The following is a 26,947-nucleotide window of genomic DNA, read 5'->3' on the forward strand; positions in this document are numbered from 1 at the left end:
CTACACATGCTTGAAATAGTAATTTCTTAACAGATTTTTCTGAAAGCTGCTGTCGTACAAATATGCATGGTAAATTTTAACTTTTACGTATAAAATTACTGGTTGCAAAAAGAAAGCTAATATCTTTATTACATAGAACAGACCTTTGCTAACATGCTGACATCAAAGGCCTGTGCACTTCCTCCTCGATTGCCTAATTCGCCAAGGATAACTTTACATGGGTGCTAATTATTGCAATGCAACTATATCAGATAGTTTAAAATAGAACTCCAGTATAAAAAGTCGCATAACTGTGCCTAATTTACATACATTTCATGCATAAATAAAGCATAGTTTTAGCTGCCACATCTCGCCTTTTAGGTATGCAATGCACTGGTTCTTACCATCGTCAAGACAGAGCTGCGAAGATTGATTTTCAGAATACACGATGGAAAGAAGCACAATTGCAAGCACCCTGCCCTCACTCACGACCTTAACTAAGGCGCTGACATCTTCAGGTAAATGAGCAACTCCTCAAAGCTTGAGGCTCGCCTCTGAGGTAGCAGATGGAGTTGCTCTGGAGTCCCAGTACACTACAGGATGGATGTTCCAGTTTAGGCATGTCTAAACAATAACACATGCGTAGTGTCTACAATGGCCCGTTACCCAACAATCTTTCTTACAAGAGACCAACTTCCCATAAAACTCCTTTGCCACCAGTGCCGTGATGGACACTAGCAGCTGTTTCTAGCAGATGCTCTAGGGCAACTTTGCTTGGAGGGGGAGGCTATGAAGAAGGAAAATGCAGTTTTTAATCTGCAGTTGATGCAGTTAATTTCCTGACTGAAGTCAGTTTGCCTAGATGCGTGGATATGTTTCTATTATACCTTGAAATTTAACCAATAAAATTATCGTAAAAACCCACACATAGTATGAAGTTTTTTTTCCTTATTTTATTATGCCAGGTTTTTGCCTCGTATATCAGCCTGAATTCACAATTCTAACCTCGTTATTAATCGGTGCTATCATGCTTCCAGGGAGAGGAGGCGCTATCTAGCAGTGGGGTCTGCCGTTTCAATGGTTTCTATTTCACCACATTGGCCTCGTGTTCCTTGCTACCATGGTGCCTGCGACGCATGCGCGACTGGAAGGAGGTTGATCGCACCTTGCACGATGTAGGGAGATGGCGAAAGAATCGCTAGGCACGTTGCACGGATCTCTCACGGACTAGCCCTGCCCTATAGCCAAATCGCAGACGCTTGACCAGTATTCCCAAGGAGCACTTCAGACGAAGGAAGAGTTTCTATACTGAAAAATGTCTCCAGCAAGGAACTCTCGGCAGATGATACACATACCAGACGATGACCATCACAAAAAGCTCGAATCTGAGAACACTTCTTGGGCACACACGCCGCGTGCCTGCGCGCGGTGGTAGGCACGAACAGGCACAAGCACAGTGCATGATGGCCAGGAGCTTGTGTGCTGTCGCCCCATGTCCGAGCTGGAAGCGGCCGACTGGTTTTAGAACAACCAGAGGACTCACAGTGCATGAAGCTGTGAGCAAATTAGCACCAGCACATGAAGGTAAGTAGTACTATTTAACGCCTGGTACGGGGTGGTGTTGGACGCGAAAGCGCGAAGCACGTACACATTGCGGGGCAACCGTGAAATGTAGTGCCAATAAATACTTCTGCTGATCTTTCCTCGCTCGCATTATACGCAGACGAAAAGTTTTTTTTGTTTTGCCATGTTTGCTAATCCAAAATTACACCTTGTGTTATATGCGCGTCCATACTATACGCAGATTTTTACAGTATGTTTGTTGTCTTTTCTCTCATCCAATGGCTGAAATGCTGTGTGCATCCAAGATGTAACGCATCTATTTTCTATTTTGCTACCTTTCAAAACATCGCGCATTAAAAAGCACATGACAAGCAAAGCTGTACAGTGTGTACTTGTCTTGGTGTCGCCTCAAGCGTGACGACAGAAGTAAAACCAACAGGGGCCATACGCATTGCCGGCAGTGCACAAGTTGAAAAGCTGTGCAGTAAGTCCTATAAAGCCAGTCTGCTAATTCTAACACAATTTCTTTTGCTGCTTCAAAGAACTAGTACTTGCACTGCTGAGGATCAATCCTCGTGTGTACTGACTGCAGGGAAAGAATGTGGAACAGAGGGTATGGGCCTGGCTGTCTGCCGTGCAAGGTAACTGGGCTGCACTCTCAAAGGAATGGCTAATGCTTGGCTCTCACACTGGCTGTGGATTGTGCATGCAGACGTGTCGGCCTGCTGGCTCTCACAGTGGTGGCCACAGGCCTGTGTCGGGGATATGTACAGTGACAGAGATGGTTCTGCAGCCTGGATGGATGTCAGACCTTCGTCTCGGGCCCTTCTGCACGTTGAGCGAAGGAATCACGAAGCCGGACCAGCAGCAGGGCGCACAGGTGACCATACACCTTGTTGTACCAGTCCGGGGTTCGACCCCTGCAAGGAAGGACAGAAAGACACCAGGCTGGCTGTTGAGCTGTTTTGGCGACTGCTATTGGAAGCACCACTTGCAGATGGTTGGAACTTATTCGTCTAGCTGGTGAAATTGTAAGTCTCGGATGCAGTAGAGAGGACAGCGGAGAGTTTTCAGCTGGAAATGGCACGCGGATGTGCCAATTCCATCCATGTGTTGTGTCTACATCAACCACGTTCTAGATACAAGCATCTCCAAGCTCCTGTCAAAGCTTTCTTAGCTTTACACTAAAGATGCAGTGCCCAGCTGAGTGAAAAGCTCTCTAGTCACTTTTTTTCATCCCTTGGATGTCATTTGTATCCTATATGATACTTTGGCTAGTGACTTATCACATATACACAAAATAGAGTAATTTAACAGAAATAACACCAAGCAACATCATGCCTGCACTGTTTAAAGAGCACCATGGTGCAATACCTACCTTAGGCAAATATCTAAATAACTACAAAGCTACTGCTACAAATTGCTGTTATCAGGATAGGGTAAGTGCCAACAAAGTAACAACCAAATTAACACCACTGGCTAACATTGGCTAACATTAGCTACAATGTTTTTTGTTAGAAAGAAAGAGTAATAAAAAAAGTACAGGCACGATACCCTGCTTGAAAATATTCTCCTTAGAAATATCCTGCCAATTACTGTTTCATGTTGCTTTTGGAGGAGAATGGTGCTCGGATAACACCACGGTCAAAGTTACAGAGACAAAAAGTTTTCAAGTGTGGTGACAAGTTGGCTACTTGTCAACTTCCCTACTTCAACCTTGTGAAATGTGGTCGACATCCCAGACAAGTGACACGCTTTTACCCTCACACCTTCCCTCAAGGCCAAGACACACTTGAAACCTTTCCCTCTTCCCCAACGTTGCTCAGTTATTCGCTTACTGCACTTCTTAGCATGAGGGCCCGCTGTAGGGCATTATTATTGCAACTGTATGCCCTCATTTGGGAAGTACCATTCTTTTTTCCTAGTCTGGACCATACACTGTGATGGTTCAAGTGTACAGTACAACCTCGTTAATTCGAAGTCATCGGGACCGCGAGAAATCTTCGAATTAAGCGGGTTTTCGAATTAACCGAACACACCAAGAAATAAGACTTAGGCAAAAAAATTCGTTGCAGGAACGTGTTACCTTTATTCGGCATATTTTGAATTACTACTGAAAGTAATCAGAGATGCTGGTTTGCCGCGTCCGGTAGTTTGCGGCTCCTAAGGTCATTTGCGGCTCCATCGGCTGTGAGATCGAAGTGGTGTTCGGAGGTAAAAATACCATCCTGATGGCCTGGAGATGTGGGATGTCGCCATGTGCCGGGCAGTTGTCGACGACAAATGGGACATTCCTGCCCGTGGCCGCGAACTTGCGGTCAAGTTGCCGCACGTACTCTTCAAATATTGCACCTGTCATCCAGGCTTTCTTATTGTGCCTGTAGACGAGTTCATCCTTTGGCGGCAGCCGCGCATTTTTGAAGCAGCGAGGCTTCCCCGTCTTCCCGACGACCAGTAGCGGCAGCTTGTGTTTACCGCACATGTTTGCGCCGAACAGCACAGTAATCCTGTCCTTGGCCTGTTTCCTACCCTTGATGGCGGTGTTCTTCACTGCGAATGTTTTTGTTGGCAGCATCTTATAAAAAAGTGCAGCCTCGTCAAGGTTGTAAACGTCGTCTGCACCGTACTCGCTAAGCAGCGGCGCCAATGTGTGGTTTCTCCAATCCTCGACAACGCTCTCGTTAGTGCTGCCGCTCTCACCACAGACGGTGAGAAAGGTTAAATTATTGCATTCTTTAAAACGGCAAAACCATCCATTGCTGCACCTAAATTCCTCGTGCCCAAGTTGTAGAGCTAGGTCGTTGGCCTTCTCCCGCAGTAGCGTTCCACTGACGGGAAGGTGGGCAGCGTTTGCTTTCTGCAGCCAGCGAAGCAGAGCAGCTTCCACATCTTGATACAGTAATCCCTCGTTATAACGAAATCAGCGAGACAGCGAAAAAATTCGTTATAAGCGGTATTTCGATATACGCGACCACTTGACAAAGTCTTGACCAGTCGGGCTTTAATTGCACCAAAACTGCAAGCAAGTCAAAATAAATATTTTCAGTGAATCAAAATTTTATTCATGTGCAAAAAAAGCAGTGAGCTTTGGTTGCTTGAAGTTCTTACCGGGCGCAAGCAACCCCTGCTCTAATTTGAACAAGCTCTGCACGAGGCCGTGGTCGCCGCCCATACATTCAACCTTATTTCGTAGCAGGCGTAGGTACTCCCGTGTCTGCACCATAGTTGGCACTTCACGTGGCTCTTCGTCTGCTGGCTCTTCGTCCTCGTCGGGGCCACCAACAGCGTCAATTATTTCCGCGTCCGTCGCTGGAGCGACCACGGGAGCAGCCGCGTCAGCCAACGCGAATGTGCCGAAGTCACCGTCTACCTCTTCGCCAGCAATTTTATGTGCAGCCTCGTACAAATCGCTGCAAGTTTGGTCATCGTCAGGCTGGTCATCGTCAGGGTCGGTGACGGCGGCACGGGAAAAGCCAGCCTGCGCAAAGCAGTTGGCGATCTTCGAAGGTGCAAGTTCTTTCCATGAAAAGTTTAGCAAATGAATCGCACCAAGCAAATCAATGCTGTAACTCTTGCTGGCATCATACGCTGTGAGCATGCGCTGCAAAAGAGCCTTGCGGTACAGCTTCCGGGTGGTCTCAATGATGCCCTGATCCATCGGTTGCAATACCGCGGTAGTGTTGGCAGGCAAAAATTCCAAAGTGATCGCCTTGAGGTGGTCGATCTTCCCATGGCTCGGACAATTATCAATGATGAAGAGCACTTGCCGATTCTTTGCGCCGAACCGTCTATCCATTAGGCGCACGTAGTCTTCAAAAATTGCAGCAGTCATCCAAGCTCGCTTATTGCTTCTGTAGACGCATTCATTTGGAACAGTTGCATTTCGGAAGCACCGCGGTTTCTCTGCCTTTCCCAGTATCAACAAGGGAAGCTTGTCCTCGCCTGTTGCATTAGCACCAAAAAGCACTGTGACACGCTCCTTGCTCTGTTTTCCTCCGGATGAGGATGTGCCAGGGGTCGTGAACGTGCGATTCGGTAGCATTTTGTAGAAAAATGCTGCCTCATCAAGGTTGTAGATGTCTTTGGCTTCATATTTTTCAAGTAGAGCTTGGAGCCGATGTTGGCGCCATACGTCTACAGTGTCACGGCTCACGGCTGTGCTTTCGCCAACGATCGTCTTCGAGGTCACGCCGTGTCGTTTTTTGAAGCGCTCAAGCCAGCCATTGCTGCATTTGAAATTCTTATGCCCCATTTGGAGGGCGAGAGCTTCGGCTTTTGCAGTAAGTGCAGGTCCATTTACAGGGAGATTTGCGCTCCTGGCGTTCTTCAGCCACTGTAGAAGTGCACCCTCCACTTCCGGATATTTTGAATCACGATTCCTCTTTCTCTTTGACGAGAAGCTCTTTTCAAAGCCATCCAGCACAGCGTCCTTACTTTTCAACACAGTTGATAAAGTTGACGGCGGTGTGCCAAATTCCTTCGCGATGTCAGTTTTCTGCCGGCGGCCTTTTTCCACTTCTTTTATCAGCAGAACTTTCTGCTCCAAAGTCAGACATTTTCGCCTGGAGACTGACGGAGCCATTTGTCACTGTAGACCACAAGAACACATGCCAGGCAAGACTAACGTAGCATTCTGAATAACACGCAACCACGTGGCCTGCAGCACGGATCCAAATGCATGCGCCGTCGGCGCGAAAGCGGCGGGCGAAGAAGACGGCAGAAGCTTCAAAATGTGGTCATGCCTTCAGGTCATCTCGCTGTCCTCGTCGGAGCACGCTGGGGATGACGGTTGCAATGGCGGGCTTCGCGTGTGCAGACGGAAGAAAGGCGACCGGAGTTCCGAGAAGTATGAAGCACGGAAGGCCTCGCGAGGTGAGGAGGAGGCAGGAACAGCGACAGCACTCAAAACTGGCAGCAGGCAGTTCAAACCGATCGCACAGTCGACGTGCATGCGCACTTCGCAGATGCCTATCTCGGTGAGGGAAGGCGAAGCCACTTCGGGAGGTGGGGGGGAGGTGCGCGGGAGAGGGTGCCTTGATGCGCGCGGTCTCCCGCCTCCCCATGCGCGCGCGCTTGGCGCGCATCGAGGCACCCTAGCGCGGGACGCTAGGTAGCGCATGGGTAGCGCGGTAGCGCCGCTTATTCCGCTGACGCTGCCTCGCCGCCGATGTTTTCGGAAAGCTGTCCGTCAATTTAGGCGAGTCCACTTCGGGAGCTGGGGGGAGGTGCGCATGACGCTGGGTAGCGCGGTAGCGCCGCAAACGCCGCTGCCTCGCTGGCCTCGCGGCCTGCGACGCTCGAATTCGTGTGTTTTCGCAAAGCTATCCGTCGGTTTCCACCGTCAAAAGAGCAACAAAGCTAACGACGGACTTTTTTTTTTTTCTTTTGTGCTAGCGCCAGAAGAGCTCTTTCCAGCGGTAAAAATTTGCTCACCGAACGCACCCCATGCCAACGCGGTCTTTTGGCCACTTCAGCATCCAAGAGACCGCGCTTTTCTGGCATCGCAAATCATGAGAAAAAAATCAATTTTGTGCAGATTCTATCACGGGGGATACCAACGATACGATTCCGACCGGAGTTGACAGGCCGCGCGACGGCTGAGGACTGCCAAAGCATTGCTGCTGGTTGCTGTCGCTCCGTTTTTAGGTTTTTAGATACCCGCTCCGTGCTGAGCGGTATGCGCTAGCGGCAACGACAGGCGTTGGCGTCGCATGACACATCGCCAGTGGCTGTTACCGCTGCATGCGCAAAAGCGACGCTGCCGCTCGGCGACGCCTCCGCTCGCCACTTCGCTGTAAGCGGGTCAAGCTCTTCGTGCACTTCGAGTAATGCGGCTTAAAATGCATGCACTTGGGTCGGGACCGGAAGATATTTCGAATAAAACGATATTTCGAATAAAGCGATTTCGTTATAACGAGGGATTACTGTACGTGGGAGCCCGCACTCGTGACCGCTTCGAAGAATAGGTCTTGCCGTAAGCCTCTAGTATTTTTGACTTGTTGCTCAATATTGTGGACAACGTCGAGAGGGGCACGCCATGCCTTTTGGCCAACTCGGTCTTCGAACAAGCGCTCTTGCCTGCTTCCTGGATCAAGCAGAACTTCTGCTGCAGCGTTAAAGTCTTGTACTTTGGCATTTCTGCACTGCTACGGTCACAAAGCTAGCACTTCTGCACAGTCCCGCCCAAAAAAACGGCACAGTAGCCGACCCCTAACCACAGCGCACAACACAAAGAAATGGCGCAGGCGAGACCGGCGCGGCGGTGGTGGTGGCGTACTTGCAGCGTCGGAGGCACAGGGGAAGAGTGGGCGAAGCACACCAAGGGATGGAGTGGGGGCGAGGTCACGTGATAAAAACCGGTATGCCCGCCGTGTTGCAGTGAAGCACGTCTTCTCCTCTGCAGGCGCGTGTTTCGGCGGTGCGCGAGGCGCACTGTGGACCGATTTTTGTGCAGAGAGTGCTCCGGCTGGGGCGCTTCGCCTATAAATCATCACCGTTACTATGTGGCTTTGCCTCGCGGCTCCGTAGGGCCGTCGTTTCGCCGGGTTTGCGGCGAAACATGGATAAGGCATTGCCGCATAGCAGTCCAAATTTTCGAATTAACCAGGCTGGCGCAGGCCGCCTGTTCGAATTATCCGGCCAAATTTACATTGGAAAATACGGGACCGCAGAAAACCTTCGAATTATCCGGAATTTCGAATTAACCGAGTTCGAATTATCGAGGTTGTACAGTATTTTTTTTGCAAGGGTGCGTGGATAATCGAACCTTCGAATACGAGTCAAATATGTTTGCTATTCAATACGTATTCGTATTCAAAAATCTCATATTCGAAATTTTCGAATATTCACCGGATTGCGTGCTTCAATGCAAAGCTAGACCGTGTTGACTATACAGTGAAGCATCCTCAAAATGCAATGGAGGTGTTTTGTGAATAGTTCAAGCTTTCAGTTGATTCGGACATATTTTCTGTTCCCTCTAAGGCCGAATTAATGAATGCTTACTGTATTCAACAGCGATATGGCAGCTCCACCTGTTTTCATGCAGGTCCTTCTGTACACAACACCAGTATGCGGAATCCTGTATAAAATTTATACTGAATTTTTGAGTAGGGTATATACAGTTCTGTGCAATGCTAATTTAATGTTATTTGCAAATACCACAATTCTGAAACAAACAAAACAAATAGTGTCTGTTATTTTTTTCATTTTTAACTTTCTTTATCAAATATTCTATATTAGAAGGCATTTTTTCCCCATATTCGTATTTGATTCGTATTCCAAAATTTCAATACTTGCACACCCCTTATTTTTCGTCAACCCACCTTTACCCAGGATGAAAGAAAAAAATAACATGGTTTTGTGTTGTTTGCTATCATGACAAGTTGCCAATAAAGTCCAATTTTAGACCAAAATAAAGCCAGTGTCAGGAATTGAGAACCAGAAGAACAGATGAACTTCAGAAAGTCGATAAATCATGTGTAGTTGATAATGTTCTCGTCATGTTGGTTGATACCTTGTACATTTTTTGTAGGTACTAAAAAAAACAGTAAAGTTTTAATGTAGTTAAACTGAGTAGGATGTGCAAAAGTTTTTGTGCATAGACGGAAGTTGAAGGCGAAATGGCAATACACGCTGTGAGAGTGTGATGCATTTTAACACGTGGGGCAATTGGCTGCAGCAAAAGCTACAACGTTACATACTTGCTTTCAACCAAAAATTTCTGGGTACGAATCTGATTCGCCCCGACGTTTCTTTCTTTCTCTTTTTCTGTGAAAGTGCTGTAAGTGGACATACAAACGTTAGATGGTTTTCCTAAGCTCTGAAACTCCATAGTAGTGCTTTTGCACTAATAAAAAAACAGATCACATAGCGAAGAAGCGTTCTGCTACTGCTGAGTCCAACACTCAGTGCTACGCACTATTCTGTTGTAGCACAAGCTGCAGATTAACGTTGAATGTGTTCACTGGGCAGTAGTGAAACAGACTAAAAATTTCAGCCCTGATTAGAATGACAACTCCAACTTGTTATAATGCAAATGATGATTGTAGTAGGTCATGACAAGGCTGATTTTCTAACGAGCTTGTTTCCTAAATTGACAGCTCCAAATCATTAAGGCAAAATGAGCTGCAGCTTCATCTTAGTACAGGGGACAAATCTCTTGACACACTTCTGTGCAGAGTTGTAATCTTGATAAGAAAAAAACTGAACAGCAGGAAACTAAATCATGCCCTCAAAACCACTGCAAAGGCGGTGAATTTTTGCATAGCATAAAACCTCTTTCTCTCACCTGAAGTCAACTCTGCTGATGTGGGTGACCCTTGACTTGCCTGCTCCACAAGGCTCGATGAGATATCGGGAAGCAAGCACGACTGCTCTGACACCACGGAGCAGAACAGTGGCATCCGGATGATTGACCGAGAGCTCCACCAATGCACAGGAGCCCCTGGCCAATTCCGTACGCCAAGCCCTGGAGGAGCAAGAGCATATTCAAGACATTCCCTAGGGAAACTAGGAAGTGTTAAATGTTACACAAAACAGGCAGGGAGATGTGAACTGAAGATATAATTAAAAGTAGTATATGAATGGCTTGATATGCAGATCGTTATAACTAATTTTAACTGTTTCATAGTGCTACATTCGTGACAACTGCAGAAAACAATGCTACTGCCATGGAAGGAGTGATATGGAGAAATGCGTGTCGAAGCAAAGAGGGTTGGATCACTCCTCAAGGTAAGTATTCATGGCGTATAATTCATGGAAGCTTGAACCTTTGAAAAGTAAGCACATTAAGAGTAAACAAGTAATATACCACCAAAAATGCAAATATTAGGCGAATTTTCGTTCGAAATGTCTCGGTGACTATGCACTCAATGAAAATTGTCACTAGAGTGCTCCAACGCAGAACTGGCATACCGCAATGCAGTCGCAAATATGAGACCATAACACCCATGTCCTTTGCTTCTAAGAGTGACAGTGAAGATGCCAGCTGGAACGGGCAACACCACCTCTATGGTGGTGGGCACTCCTAACACAAGCAGCTCGGATAGTGAACTGGATGAATTAATGCCTACCCATTCATTCATCTTTGACACTTGTCCTCCAGCTCACCCCACTTCAAAAACGTCACTTTGTACATTCTTCACTGAAGCACACAGAGTAACCTCAACACAAGGGATTCTTCTGGATGTTCTCTATCCTTTTTCAATAAGAGTGCTTATACGCTGAAGATGAAAAAGTTAAATCTTGGCATATGTTTTTGTCTAGGCAACAAGTGTGTCCTGGTGCTTTACGTCGCGCTCACCTGAGCACACAGAAGTCCCTTGGTGCGTGCGGCTTCATGGAGCCGCAGATGTACTGGATGACCTCACTCTGCTTGTCCAGTTTGGCAATGTGTCGCCACTTGATGAGCGTGTTGTCCCAAATGTGCCTGGTGCCAATAAAGATGCAAGAACTCAACAGGACACTCAAGAAAGGCTTGGACTATAAATGCATCTGTCTGAAGTGATGCATTACAAACCTAACTACACCTGAAAATTTCATTTGCTCTAGTTGATTCCTCACTATTAATAATGCAAGATTGCTCAGAGGGCAAGGGCAGAGAAACCAAGTGCTTTATGCTTTTCTTTCATTTTATCTCATCTTTTATGTTGTTTCATTGGTTCTAGTATAAGAGCGTCTTTTTTTTTATCATATATATAGTAATAAAGCATGACAATCATTTTCACTAGCTGCTGGTGAAGCTCATGACTAACATACAATGGCAGCCGCCATGACGCTCACATGCTCACATCAGAAGTGTTACAAGGAGCACAGACGCCAAATTTTAGTTCTGTGTGTTCTCTATTCGGAATAATGCTCAGCACATTACACGATGTGAGCAGCCATGTGCACTGCTCATAAAAGCAGTATAATGATTTAAAATCACATTTTTATCCAATTTCACTGAAATGTCATGTGATGCAGACCGTGACCCGAGGGTCGACACCAGGTCATCAAATTATGCGTAAGCATTAAGATCAGCTCCCTGCATGCAGTAGCATTGAGCTACTGCATGCACCCGAAGCAGTTTTTTGCTGTTGGCTAGTAATGTAAACAATGCAAGTATCTCAAATTTTAAACAAACAAAACAAAGATGTTTAAATGCCTCATTTCCACGTTCCGCCGTGTTTTTCTCAGAATGGTGCATCGGGTTTGAGCTTGGCATGCAAGCATGCTATCTATGATGTTGACTTTTTCATTGCTTCATAAAGACTACAGTATAATTTTTTTCCCTCTATCACTATTAAGTATTATCCGGGAAAATGTATAATCCAACCGCCTGATTTTGAAAAGTTTAACTGCTGAATAAGGTACAAAGGCATTGAGAGTTTCACTGCATAGTAGTGTAGGTTAGCATTTATAGACACCCAGTATGCACAGCTTCTTTTTTTATCCCTCGCAAAAGTCAGTCTGTAATTGCGTTGTCTTAAGCGAGGAAGAGATACAGTGACAAATCCGGTTCATAGAAAGCAAAGACGAGCCGAGATAGTTTCCGTGGTCGTTTCTGGATGCTTCGCCCTCTTACATTAGTGGCATGTGGAGAAGCCATCACGATGGCTTACAGCCACCATGTTTTTGATTATGCTGCGTCCCCCAGACCCGGCCCGCTCATATGCAAGCGAACAGTCGTAATTATGAAATGGTTCACCTCTATGCCCCTAAAGCACCACAAAGAAGCCACCACGTTTCTCTTCATGAAATCATATCTCCGCGGGAACGAGCGCCTTGCATGTTTGCTTTCTTTGGTGCTTCGCCCCTTTGCAACTGGGCACTGCAGGAAAGTAACTGTAGCGGGTGAGCGCCGGCAATAAATTTTGCATGGCGCAAGCGCTTGTTAGCACGTCCGGTTGATCGCAAAACGTATTATACGACTACAATTGTTCAAAATTTCAAACGTAGTAACCGGAAAATCGTGTTATCGAAGGACATATTAAGCGGGAGAAAAGCCTGTAATTTTGAGCATATGAAATCAGAAATCGTATAAAATGGGAACGCATCAACGAGGTTACCTGCAAATTTACTCATCTCACATGGCAACCTTACACTCTATTCTCCCCATAAACAAAAGTTTTTTTTTTTTATCGGCTAAGCTTGCTGGTGAGCACCTCGCTCTTACCGTTCCCGAAGAATTCGTGTAAGAAGTTCGACCGGTGGAGCTTCGACCTCGATAACACACCGCCACAGCCTCAGTGGGAGACCATCTCCAGGTTTCTTGAAGGCCAAGTCGACGTCAGCATGCTGCACATTGGCCCAGCCTTTGCTCTTCTCCCGGGCCTCCTGTTCAGGAATAGATAGTATAAGAGTACATTTCCTTCCTTCCTTTCCTGAACGCATGAGTGGATTACTTTTTTGGTGCACTGGCTTGTTGTTAAAAGCACTAGCTGGGTAAGAAACAACACAAGCTAATGTTCCCTTCCCAATTTGGGCTAAGTTCATTGGATTAGTATAGCGAGATATGACTTTTAAATAAGAATAAGCAGCACTTGCTAACTATGGGCCACGGCACTCAATGTGTATATTAGTACTCCGCTAAACGGCAAACAAAATGTTTTGAAATTTGATCGTACCAGAGAAGCCAGAGGCATTGAAATTCTTGAGCTAGTAATCTGGTCTGTTGCTTAGCTTTTCACTTTGGTAACCAGAAACACTCTGACAGCAAACTACTTTCTGTCACAGAGGAATTGTGCCTAGTGATTACTGCTGACTTGAGTTGTATATGATTATAGCTGGATCTCTACCACGGCAAGGCAAAAACCCTCACATTGTTTGCAAATATGTAGAAAAAATGAGATAGATTCATGCTAACTGACCCAAATGTTTAGTTCGACTCATATGAGCGTAGCATTCCCCTAATTTGGGATTTTTTGTATTTGTATGATTATTTTAGATCAACTCTGGAATATAATTACAAGTTTATTATTTTTACCTATTTTGCATAGCCAATTCACTATCAGCCAAATTAACCTGATCTATTACCATTTCTATATATCGAGTCATCACTACATCAAACCATTAACGCCACAGCATTAACAGCTATTCTCCAGAAAATCCAGCAGTTATCAGCAGTAGCGAGATATCGTAAGCATATAGTATCTGGCAGCCAGTATGAGGTTTGCAGAATTTAAATGAATGACGCTAGCAAAGGACTGAATTAATTGGAGGAAGGAATATGAAAGAGGCTTTCGCCTTGAAGTGGGTATGGTCTGGATGATGATGTTTATGATGAGTTGCCAGGTGACTAAGCCTGGCACTAATTGGGGAGTTAGTTGTGTGACGTCACTAGGCTACTACACGACATGGAAAGGTTCGCGAGCAGCTCTTTTGAGATGGGCATGGGTGAGAATCGAACCCACTGGGATCCTGTGATACTGAATCGGACACACTAGTCCTAGGTCATGTAGGCACATCCGTATGGCTTGGCTAAAGCGGGACTTTATATCCACTAGGCAGCTTTTCACATTAAATGGTAGCTTAGGACTGTTTTCTAATCAGTATGTGCGCAATATGTAGGCACAAATTAAGACATTAGGGTTTAAGCGAGGGCAGCTGCAGACAAAAGCCATTATGCTGCTGCATCACTCCTGAAAGGCGAAGCTGATGTCTCCCCCCAATTCATGTTCATTTTACATTAAGGTGTGCCAGTACTTTTTGCGGTTCTCTTCAACTTCAGTTCAACTGTATACGATATACATGACTATTTCATGATGCACTCACAGTGATCAGAGCGTGGAGACAGCCTTCAAGATACGATTTCAGGCTTCCAAGCTCATCCAGGGTCATTGGTTCATACTGCTCAAGACGGCACTGCTGCAGCGTTTCCAGGGAAATCTGCACAAAACAATGTATACACTGCTTTGTCAAGCCCATTCTCTGCTGCAGCGCATAACCAACAATCAAGCTAGTACAGTCAAACCCGGTTATAACGAACTGCGTAATTCAACGCAATTTGTTCGCTGTATAAAGTATTTCGCTATGACCAAACCCGTTTATAACGAACTTCAGTACCAAATTCGTTATACACGATGTCCAGACAGCGCAGCGAAAACGCACTAACTAAAGAAAAACCGTGCCGCTCACCATGAATCTACAAAAGAAATTTATTGCAGATAAATGCTCACTTATTTGCAGTAGGCAGTGATCCTCGCCTGAACACTGCATTTAACTCCATCAGCGAGAATCGCACTTTCCACACGCGACATCATTTCCACAAACTCCAGTCCACTTCCCTGTATTCCGGAGCAGTATCGGCGCAGCAGATCGGTAGCAGCGAGGGCTTCGTGCAACGTCGGGCGAGGGCGATCGTCCTCCGGCGGCGGCTCCTCGGTCTCCTCGTTCGCACCAGATGCCAGCATGTCGGCAACAATTTCCGAGCCCCACGGGCTCGCTGTCACGGCTACATTGTCGTCAACAGTGAGAAAATCCTCCAGGGCAACTTCTTCGGGCACAGCGTCCGGAACATCAGCGAGCTCTTCCCACAGCGTGGCAACATCGCTGTCATCTTGCACAGTGCGCGCTTCACTAGCAGCTTCTGCATCCTCTCGACATAGTCCAGCATGGTGGAAGCAGTTGCGGATTGTGGATTGCATCACGTCTTGCCAGGCACGGTTAATCATTTCTATTGCGGCCAGCAAATTAATCTTGAGCTCGTCGTTAACCCGCTATTTCACCAACAGCCGCTCAACGACGCGTTTCCTGTAGCCCAGCTTGAAAGCGCGGATGATCCCCTGATCGAGGGGTTGCAAAACCGCTGTTGCATTCGGTGGCAGGAAACAAAGCTCGATGTTCTTGAGCGTGACGCCGCAGTGGTGCGCAGAACAGTTATCGAGAAGGAGGCAAATCTTTCGCCCGCTCGTTGCAAGTTCCTAGTCCCAGTCACGCAGCCACGCTTCGAACAACGTTCTGGTCATCCAGGCCTTAGAATTTGAGTTGTATGTGACTGGGAGTGAAGTGCATCCTCGCAGGCACATAGGAGACTTGAACTTGCCTATGACAAGCGGCCGCAGCTTTGATGAACCGTCCATGTTTGTAGTGAGAAGAACGGTGACTCGGGCCTTATTCAATTTGCCGCCATGGCACTTCTCATTCTTTAGCGCCAAGGTTCTGCTCGGCAGCAGTTGCCAAAACAAGGCAGTCTCGTCGGTGTTAAAAATATTGCACGGTTCGTATCTCTCCGTGACAGCACGCCACACGTCTTGCACCCACTTTTCAGCACTCTCAGCGTCCACTGCTTGGCTTTCACCTGCAACCACCTTCCCGGTGATGGAGTAGCGGTCTTTAAATCGTTGGAGCCAACCACTGCCCGCTGTAAACCCCTCGACGTCCAGGACGAAGGCAAAATCTTTTGCCTTCTGTTGTAGCATGGGGCCAGAGACCGGCAGATTTCGCGCGCGAACGTCCAAGAACCATTGGTACAGCGCTTTCTCTACTTGGTCGTAAGCCGGCTTGCGATGGCGAAAGCCGTCACCATTTGGTCGTTCCTGTGCATTGCCTCTGATGGCCGACTGGTTTTTCAAAATGGTGCTTAACGTGCTCCGCGGAATCTTGAAATGCGCGGCAACGTCAGACTTTTTTTGGCCGCGGCCAACGTGGCGAATTATCTCCAGCTTGTCGGAAAGCGGTAGGGCACGCCGCTGCTTCGTCGTCATCTTGCAGGATGTAGCGCCGGAATGCAAGCCAGCAGCAACGTAGGCACGTCCGGAATCGTGAGGATAGCGGCAGCACGACTTGCAAACGCGAACAAAGAAAGCTCCGAGGATGCGGGAAAGTTCGCCACTGACGCGTTCGTTGTTCGGAGGCTGCCTTCCCTTCGCCCAAACTTGAAACCAGTTCTGGCCGGTGTAGCTTCTTTCTCGAAGCGCAATAGGTCCGGAGCTGCTCGAACGTCTTTGATCACATGGTAGGCAGCTGCCGAATAGGAGCGCTGCAAAGAGAGGCTGGCCGATGGCGCGGATTTTAAAGGCTACTCACGCTACTCCGGGCGACGGCCGCGCATGCGTACTGGAGGGTCCCTCGTGGAAGCTGCTGTAGAGAGCCCCTCCTGCGTTTTACGGAAGCGTGGCATCGGCGCAGAAGCAGCAGAAGCACCCTAGCGGGCGCGTGATGACGTATGCGCTGTGTGAGACCTTGGGGAACGGAGCCGTCGCCAATTCCCCTCCCATCTGACAACGGCATGCGCTAGAAGTATTGCGGCCCGGCAGCGTGGGCTGCCCGGAGAGAACTCGAAGCCGGCACAAAGGCCCGCCCGTTGGTGGGCGTTTGGCGACCGATCACGCGCGCTGAGTTCGCTATATCCGATGTGTAGTTCGTTATAAAAAATACATTTTATATGCATAATGCTAGCGGAAATTCGAGTGTTCGATATAAAACATAATTCGCTCTATCCGAGTTCGTTATATTCGGGTTTGACTGTATTGCAAGAAGAGCACTGGACCAAGCACATCCACAAGACTGTCCCCATACATACTCGGAGATGTCAAGCACTTTGCATAGTACATGTACAGATGAACAATATGAGAGATCCGGGGCGTACAACATGCAAGAAACTATCAAATCGACTGTAATGAACACAGGCAGTGGAGATTATGCCTTACATCGATGAACTGAAATTTCAACCTGTTTTATCATTCTTCACGTGAAGTGTGAACTCCGAGGGCACGCAACTGATTAGCATTCATGTGCACCAGTGCGCTGCTCCCTGGCCTGCCGCACCTTGTCACGCTGCATCACAGAGCAGGTTTAGGGAGAGGGAACCTTCTTTAAACTCCGCACCTTCACCTTGTCTTGCATTAGAGCACTCATTAGAGCACTCCTGTTCGGCAGAAACCCCGAGCATCACCGCTATGTGGAAGAAACTCTGGGACAGTGACGTTTTAAAAAAAAAAAAGGAACACTCTAGAACTGGCGTTATGGAGCAAGGAAGAAGTAAACAATGCCTCACAAAGGCTATGTGATATTGGAGCACCACGCCAGTGTTTGTTTTGCTTTTTATCCTCCATGCTTTTTTTTCCTGCACTCTGGGCACCTGCTGTTGCTCTCACTATTCCGGCCATTTCTATGTTGAATTGTGTATCAGCTGCATTCCAGCATTTTATCCAGCAAGTGTGTCGTGTAGTCAAGATGACATTGAAGCACTGCAAGTCCTGCTACTTCCCAAGAGAGTACATATATTGATCGCTACAGTTAGGCGTGAAAAGAAATTGGCTTTGCAGCACATCCAAGACTGGCTGGAGCATACTCAATGAAAGTCTGGAAAACCAGACAGCCAACATCAAGATATAGCACAAAAAATGTGCAAGTGTCGATGATGGTTGCAATCACAAGCCGAAGTTCTCTCCCTACTGTTCACAATCCCCCGCCGGGGTGGAGCAGTGGTTACGGCGCTCGACTACTGTTCCCAAGGACGCGGGATCGAATCCCGGCCTCGGTGGCAGCTTTTCGGTGGAGGCGAAAAGCAAGGCGCTCGTGTGCTGTGCGATGTCAGTGCACGTTAAAGAACCCCAGGTGGTCGAAATTTCCGGAGTCCTCCACTACGGCGTCTCTCATAGCCAAAGTTGCTTTGGGACGTTAAACCCCACAAAACCAAACCAAACGTTCACAATCTCACACGTAATGAATCTAGTACTGAACTTTGTAGTAGGCGGCTTCAGTTACATCAAACTACTTGACAATATATTGAACAAATTTCGGTGAATCACAACTGCTCTATATTATAACCAGGTCTGACTGTACGGGGCCATTAGGTCACCTGAAAAAGCTTCTTGTGGTCGATAATCATGCGTGCCAGGCACTCGTGGGCAGCCCTGTTCTCGTTGAGTTCGCGCTGGTCGGGAATGCCTACGGTGGTTGCCCGTCTTCGTGGACTCGCACTCGCGCTTCGTGGCACCGCCAGTTGAAAAAGGGACGGTGCAATGCACACTGCGATGTTGGCCACGGTCATCTGAAACAAAGGGAAACTAATCAGCATGCCTATTCTGCGAAGGTGGCATCCAGGAACCTTAAAAACAGAAGAAAAATAATTTTGTATAAATATTGGTCCATGGACACTCATAAAATAGAACACCTGCCAGTGCCATGCCCATGACATTTTGCTCACAATGCTGGCACACCAGATCTTCTGAACAACAGGACCTTCAACACTATCACGTTAAAACTACTGGCCATGAAAGCATTACACATGCAAATTCACAGCAATATTTACTGCCTTTTGAAGAGCCTCAGCAGCAACTGACAGATTTCATACAGCAGTGTAGTACTAATGTTGTAATGTCTTACAGTAACACATATACTAAAGCTATTTGTCATACCTTTGACTTAACGAACCTATAATCCTTTGTTACGTTTCTTGCCAGTAATTGCCAGTAAAGGCGACCACACTGTTACATCATACTTTGTGAGTTCTCATAGTTTGCAGCAAGGAAAAGTTTGTAAAAAAACTGAATTTCAGTGCAAGTAAAACGAGGGAAGTTTTGAAAGTGGGGTCATTTAATTTGATACGAAAACTTTATTGCTAAAAAAAATACACACCATGGCATCATGAAGTGTACACCTTGCACTATTTTTCGACATAGTCGCCACTGACATTCAGACATTTGTCATATCGTGCAAAGATTTTGAAGAACCCACTCTGGTAAAAGTTCTGTGCCCTGCGATGATACAACAAAGCCACACACAGCAAGGCTCACACAAGATCAGATTCTTCACCTCGGATGGGAGAGACATAATCACCCGGCCTACAGCCCAGATCTTTCCACATCGGACTTTAACCTGTTTCCTGTAGTGAAAGCTGCACTCCCTGGACCTCAGCACTCCCGGAGCAGTGCTGAGGTGGAGCAGGCTGTGCGACAATTCATTGCATCACAGGGCACAGGCATTTATCGCAGCAGGGGTTCTTCAAACCCATTGCACGCTATGACAAATGTCTGAATATCGGTGGCAACTGTGTTGAAAAATTGTGCAAGATATACATTTCATGACGCTAGCTATATCTTTTTTTACCAATAAAGTTTCCGCACAAAAATAAACGACGAAACTTCCTTTAAGGACGTCCCTCGTATTTGTGCCAGTTGGCTAGCATTGATGAATGCATGCACTTGTAGCGCACAAGGTCGAACAAACAAATATGCCGTATCTGCTGTGCTCCATATCTAATATACGCTGGATCTAACACAGGCCTACTTGGTAGCCTGCCCAGCTGGCATCCCATGGGTCACGGTTCGAATCATAACTAAGTATGACATGGGTTTCTGAACACAGCGCCAGTGCGATATGGGTTTCCTGACAAGACGCCAGCATCACCTTTTCCACTCAAAGAGCCTTGTTGCTATAGGTTTTAGAATCTGAAATGAAGCAATGAATCAGTCTACAGAAGATGACTGCACATCAGCAGCTACATGTGTTTCTTTCTTTCATCCTGTCTTTGCACTATGTCACTTTTATTCGTCGTGTACCAACCAACCCAAGCCAACACTTTATATAATGCACATAGCCCTAATCTAAGAAAGCAAAGGACAGTGGGCACATATTAAAGTGGCACAGCTTTGGTTGCATTGTGTTCCCCTGTCATCGTCTTTTAGCACTTGTTAAACAATGACTATGTACTAACTAGCCCAACCTATGATATTAATGCAACTCAGTAAAGGCCCTGTGAGCTGCAACACTATTCAAGGTCTCAGTGGTCACAAATAGTACACTTGTGCAGCACCAGCAAAAAGGTATCCTGCTCTGCACATCTGTTTTGTCCGAATGACTTTATAATAAGCCCCATTCATCATAAAACAAAGAAAAGCCAAGTTGACTGGCTGTACATGCCTGATTTTCTTGCGCATGCCTGCACACGTCGTCGAGAAACACAAGGAGCGTTTCGAGGACTTCTCGATTCTCGTCTGGAATGAGGAGGACTGCTGCCTGCAGCGCGTCCAGTCGCAGCTCTTCTGGAATGTCTGGAGTAAGAGATCCAACAACACAATGAGCTTATCTCCTGTGAGATAGTGATAATACATCTACTAGCCAGTTTCATAACTATCATCTTCCTTCATAATAAAGATCAAAGAAAGCGCTTTATATGAAAACATCTGAGCATACTTATGAGGAATCCAAATATCTTTTTTTAAGCATTTCTGCAGCATGTTACTGCATAAGTACACCGCGAATTCAAAATCTCTACTTCTTCCTCTGATGTATGATTTTATCCCAAATGCTCATTGTGGCATCGATAAATTATGTAATTATCCCTCACATTTAAATGTTACACCTAGGTGGACCGCATATGGTTAAATTCCTACAAGAAATTTCAAACTAAAGGTAGGTCAAAAGCCAAGTACACACACGGAATTCGGAAACTTAGAGAAGACTCTGACGCCAACTAGATTTGCCCAATTTCTTCACGTTCAAGTTCAGGAACTTAGATATGTCGTTTGAAACTAAATATTACTTTACTGTGATTACTCACTGAGATTACTTTACATGCAGTATTACATCAACGCTGTAATAAACACTGCATTAATTTCAAAATTTTTTCCAGTTGATGGAAAATGCCAAGTCAACGGAATCTGCCGATTCACATACAAAAAAAAAAGGCTTACCCATGTAGCGCACTCATTAAAACCTTGAGAAAAAAAATTTTTAAAATATGATGCAAGTCCATACTTTTTTTCAAAGTTCTGTCCACAAGCAATGCATGAGCACTGCAGACAATGCCCATTTAATATCCACCAACATATCAGCTGTTGATTGAAGAACTAATGCAACAATTTTATCAGTGATCTCCTAGCTTTCCAAATAATAAAAATTCGAAAACAAGCATTTAGACTGCCCTTAAAACAAACCAAGAAGGCATAAGTGCTGCGGTTGATCCGCATTTATCGAACTCCCGTTCAGCGAAATATTCGACATATTGAACTGTGCACCGTGCCACTGCAAGGGGCACTTCTCCTAATAGCATCCCACTATCATTTTTCCGTGTGGAGCCGTGTCAGCTACACAGACTTGGGCACCTTCTGGTAGCACAAACGCTGTAAAACTGCGTGACGAGGTGACCGTCGAGTTCGATTGAGAGTGCCCTTCAGTCTGCATGCTTGTTTGCAAGACAACACTGCTGTCATGTGGAGAAGCCAAAGTTTGGCGCACCCGTTGTGCGCTGAAGCCAGCCTTTCTGAGCAAAGGCTTCTCTCGCGTTGCCTGCTTTATAGCCGAAAGAGATGAACTGAGTTGTTACACTATTTATAGCGTAACAGTAATAGAACTAGATCTCTTACAGTCAGTGGCGACTTTTCCAGAAGCACTGTCCGCAGCAGCTTTGATGTCGACACCAACTGCACTGGTGCCTGTGCCACGCAGCGCGAGACGCGAGGTGGTGCGAGAAGCTCAAGCTCTGATGCTCCGATCTGTCCCAACCAAATATTTGAGCAACTTGAACATAGGATGAACCTTCTTGAGAAACTGGATATATAATGAACGAATCGACCTTCCAGTACTCTGCAGGTGCCTATGTCAACACCGCTACTTGCAGCTCTCTTTAACATGATTCTGATGACCTTAAAAGTGGGTTTTTCTGAAGAGTTCAATGTACTTGCTGTAGATACACCAACTTTAATGTCCCTTCCACAAGCAGCTTACAAATGTTTCATGCTCTGCAGAACCTCCAAGAGCAAAGAAGCAAACAAAAGAGAGGGGAGCCAAAGAATACTCACGCTGAAAGATGCAGAGAAACGTATCAGACAGCTTGCCCGTGAGCAGGCCGTCTGGCAGCTCTCTGAAATACTGCTTCAGTAGGTCGGCCACGTCATACGCCTGGTGCTGCTCATACGAGATAGGCCCTGTGGCAGACTCGTGCAGCGACCGCAGCTTCTGGATGCGGGAGCGAACCCCGGACTTGCGGAAGAGGCCCGTTGCTTCCGGGGCGCTCTTGCGGAGGAACTCCATGGCCCCTTGGATGGATGGGGGTAACGCATGTCCTGTCCGCTGCAGGGACACACTGAGGGGGACTCCAAACACCGTTTTGTCTGCAGGAGAAAAAAAAATGCAATGAGACCAGACAGGAGTTTCCTTCTCTGACTGTGGTCAGAGCCAGGATTTTAACTAAGGGTCATAGCCACAATGAGTGACAAATCAGCATTCAGCAAAGAAGAGTGTGAAAGGCCTCATTTAGTGTTCAATTTGTTCCTTCCCTTCCCTGGGTATCTCAATTCCCTGTTTTAGAACTCTTTATTCTCCTCTCTTCATAATATAAAAGAAGTCTACATGGTGTGCAATATGAGAGATTCAACAGAATATATGCCAGCTAATTGGATTAGCAGTCATTAGTTATTTTTACTCATGAAAGAACACAAGCACGCATGTGAGCAGATGCCTGTTGCAATTTTGACAACGCCAAAACACAGCATTATCAGAAACCTGCACGTGCATGCACCCTCAAGTTTACCATTTGTATTCTTAATATTTCATGCAATTGACATCAGCAAAAATTGGCACAAAAAAGGGCTCCATAAATCAGTTTCCTCTTAAAGGAGTACAGACACGTCATTTTTGGGTTAGTGCTTTATACTTTGTAATGACGCTCAAGGCATCACTGTAAACAGATCGCAACGTAACATTCGTCTACGACTGCTGAATAATTTATAACCAAATTTCTTTTCTCAACTGCTTCGGTTCCAGTTTCAAAAGCCGTGCGATGGCTGTGACGTCAAAGTCAGGTCTAGGTCACGTGAGGCATGAAAAAAAAAAAAAAAACAGCGACATAATTGTTCCTGTGTCGTTTGTATGCACTACAATGCTAAAGCCAGCCTGCCTCAAGAACAGGAATCACAACAGCGATTATATCGCTGTTTCTTTTTTTTTTTTTCTTTTTTTTCATGTCGCGCGGGGCCTAGACTTGATTGCAACGTCACAGCCAACTCCAGGCTGCTGAAATCGAAACCAAAACTGGTGAGAAAAGAAAATCGAATTAAAAATTTTTTAGCGGTTGCAAGCAAAAACCTCGTAGTGATCCAAATACAGGAATGCCTTTACACATCATTACATAGAAGAAAAATGCCACCAAAATTTGGTGTCGTGAGAGCGCTGATGAATGCAAAAGTGGATATATATATAGATGCGTGCCAACAAAGGGAGTTGATTTAAAGTGTACCAACCTTTGTAGTCGGGAGCACGCATGCGCTTGATGAACTTCGGCACAGCCCAACCCCAGCCCGACCGGTATGGCGGTGAGAACCGCTCCATAAGTGCTGTCAAGTGCAGGAGTGCAAGCTTCTTGAGCACCAGCAGCTGTGAGGCCGACAGATGCTCATAACGCAGCGCCGTGAGGCACGTCAGCTGCTCAGGTGAAGAGGAGAAGCAGTGCCATGCAGACCCCTGGTTGCATGGGCTTCCACTGAAAAGCAAGGACAGGTGCCATTATTAGCATGTTGCTGATATGGCATTTCTGTGGAATAGTTCGGTTCTAGTCGTTGCCTGACTTCTCCCCTGATACCCAGACAAAGTTCCATGCTGTTATCTTCATGTGAATTACTGGTGTGACAGCAGGGCTACTGACTGAGGTGCAATTTTGAGCCCAGTGAAAGAAAACGGGTGCTGAAACCCATACTGCAATTTTCGCATGCTTCATATGGCCGCAAGTTACCGGCTACGGCACAGCCTCGGGAGAATGTTTTTGCAGGTCGACGATGCGCAATCACGTAACACATGGTTGACGTAGCCTACACGTCACGTACGCGTATCTCGCGGAGTCTTTCTTTTCTTTTTTTTTTCCTTGTAAGAGGAAGCGCTCGCGGCGGTTTTGTTGAGGGGCTTTAGGCTTTGAGGGGCTTTGAGGGGCTTTGAGGGGCGGTTTTGTTGAGGGGCTTTGTCCACGCCATGGCTCCTCCTCCAACACAGTCTTCTCCCCTCCCCCATGGCTTCAAGCAGTAAACAGAAGTTTCCTCCCCCGGGGGAATGAGTGAGCGCAGATTTTGTGCGTTCGCAGTCTTTTGCTTTCGTTCTCTTTCTTCCGGTGGTCTGGCGGGGTTAGAGCTGGTATTCGAAGCGACGCAGGGGCTTCCGAGTCGCGAGTCTGCTTCTTCGCAGCGAGCTGCAGGGATTGCGATTGCTTCCTCACTACAATGAAAACGTGCAAGAGTACTGACCTTATGCGGGGCCTCAAATATATTGAGTACCTGCGCATCAGTTATTTGCACACACGCGCGCCCACACACACGCAGCTTTTTAGTGGCAAAAAGCAAATACCTTTACAGCATCTTGCGGCGCGTAAACGTTGATGTTTGGAATTAAGCTGTGAAATTATACAGGATGTTACTTAGCTTACGGATACGTCACTACATTATATATATATATATATATATATATATATATATATATATATATATATATATACATAGTTGTATGTACATAATTGAGGCGTAACTTTTAAGCTGCAAAAGCGGCTGATTGAGCCAGGTAAACGACAGCAAATCTTCAGAACTCCCTCCGCTGCCTCTTAAGCCAAACCAGCCCATACCTCACAGCTAGCGAAAAAGAAAAAAGGAAGCAAGCGTGCATACTGCTTTACCGAGGGCAGCTCCAAGCCGTCACTCGTTTGAAACCACGCTGTCTACCAGGGGGTTTACATGAGACCGACAAAGTCCGGGGAGGCCTGTCGGGCTAAAAACCGGCTATCGGGCTCATGTATACGCTAGGGGGTCGAGCTAAAGGACCGTCGCGTCGGGTCCCGCCAGCCCGACTGCAGGGGGTGGGTTGGCTCGACCCTACCCGATGGGCGAGGGGCATGTATACTCTCAGGGGGTTTACATGTCGGGTCGGGGAGGCCTGTCGGGCTAAAAACCGGCTATCGGGCTCATGTATACGCTAGGGGGTCGAGCTAAATGACCGTCGGGTCGGGTCCCGCCAGCCCGACTGCAGGGGGTGGGTTCCCAGGTAACGCAAAACATTGCCTAAACGTTGCCTGTATGTATGAACTTCCACACAACGTAATGCGACAAAATCTCACATTGCTGCGACGTTGCAAGACATACGTTGCCCTGACGTTTAGAGTTTACGTCATCATAACGTTTATAGGCATACACAGCACTGACGTTGGGTGTACACATCTCACCAACGTTTTGATAACATCGCTATTGCAACATTTAGAAACAGGCCGACTTAGATATTACTGGCGAAACTAATAAAGCTGCAAAAGTGAAATGCGAAATTCCTGGTTGGACAAGAATATATGCTCAAGTGATAAATGGCAGCTTTATAACATGGAAACAATTTTAGATAGTAATTATTTTCCAACAAATCATCAGATCACAGTGGTCAAAAATATCACAAACTATACTTTTATTAATTTACAATACTGTTGAGAGCCCAACAGACAGTGAAAATTATATCATGGACATGAGTGCAAACAAACACCGTGTTGTGGGAATGGTTTTGTCATTGTCAGAGAGTACCAAGCAAAGGTATGGTTTTTACAATGGGAGCGCACAAAAAATAGCATCTGCATTTTTCTTGACCGGTAAGCACACACATTTTGTACCAATTTCATTGATGCTCCACGTACTCAGACCCCGTGAAAGTCCTCGGGCTCTGTAAACACCTATGTCAACAGACCACAGCGTTGCATCATGAAAGTAACATCGGCATAGTGCTGCCCGCAAATAAGGACGTCACCTTCAGCTGCTATAAAATTTCTTATTAGGACAAAATTTCCACCCGTTATCCTCACACAGCTGTTTTTTGGCTTTGTAGAAAACACTTTTTTCCCAATCGTAGTCTTACTGAATCGCTGCCCCCGGAATGTTTCAGGGACTAGTCCATTCATGTGAATATTGGACAGCTTGATGCCATCACTTCTAGGAGTCACTGGTTGCTTGAACTGCTTTAGTTCAGCTGCTCGCATAAAAATTTGTTCCGTAAGAAGGGCATGGCCTCTGGCCAGTCGCTTCAGCTTTCCTAGAAAAGCTTCAAAAGGAAAGGCTGAAAATATGGCAATGTGGCAAAAACGTCGCACATCATCTTCCAGATGCGAGAGGCTATGTATGCTAACATTTTAGATGCCACTGCCATAAAGCTTACCTGCCTCTGTAACGAAGCTAAGTAGCAGCTGCTCAGCATATTCACACAAAGTCATACAAAGATCGGGTGAGGCCAGTATTGTGATGGTAGAACTTAGCTTCAAAAAGTGCGTGTAAAATGGATGAGCAAGGTGTTGCTTCAGAACAATGGGGCCAAAGTAAACAAGGAAGTTTCTATACTCGGATGCCTTCCAAAATTCTAGAACACTCAGGGTCCTTGGAATGCGCTAAAGCTCCTGTGGAGTGTTGACAGCCAAAGTAACTAAGTTCTCAGAAATGGCTCTACGTGCACTCAAAGGCAGCATTGACACTGATGGGGC

At 46.4% G+C, this 26,947-nt stretch overlaps 1 protein-coding gene across 4 annotated transcripts in view; it reads right to left on the minus strand.

Moving 5' to 3' along the window:
- Nucleotides 1-1,947: 1,947 nt before the first annotated feature.
- cv-c (RhoGTPase activating protein) overlaps nt 1,948-26,947 on the minus strand; it is a 451,349-nt gene continuing 426,349 nt past the window's right edge. For all 4 annotated transcript variants that reach the window (XM_084601697.1, XM_084601699.1, XM_084601698.1 and 1 more), the window contains 9 exons: nt 23,709-23,947; nt 22,269-22,580; nt 20,389-20,519; nt 18,326-18,517; nt 14,296-14,409; nt 12,698-12,858; nt 10,844-10,969; nt 9,830-10,009; nt 1,948-2,462 (listed from right to left, as the gene is read on the minus strand). In XM_084601697.1, coding sequence (XP_084457823.1) covers nt 2,348-2,462; nt 9,830-10,009; nt 10,844-10,969; nt 12,698-12,858; nt 14,296-14,409; nt 18,326-18,517; nt 20,389-20,519; nt 22,269-22,580; nt 23,709-23,947 — 1,570 coding nt within the window. In that variant the 3' untranslated portion in view covers nt 1,948-2,347. The remainder of the gene's footprint in view (nt 2,463-9,829; nt 10,010-10,843; nt 10,970-12,697; nt 12,859-14,295; nt 14,410-18,325; nt 18,518-20,388; nt 20,520-22,268; nt 22,581-23,708; nt 23,948-26,947) is intronic.

The sequence above is a fragment of the Amblyomma maculatum genome, chromosome 4 (genome assembly GCF_055883805.1).
Source record: "Amblyomma maculatum isolate TAMU_Amacu chromosome 4, ASM5588380v1, whole genome shotgun sequence".
Lineage (NCBI taxonomy): Eukaryota > Metazoa > Arthropoda > Arachnida > Ixodida > Ixodidae > Amblyomma > Amblyomma maculatum.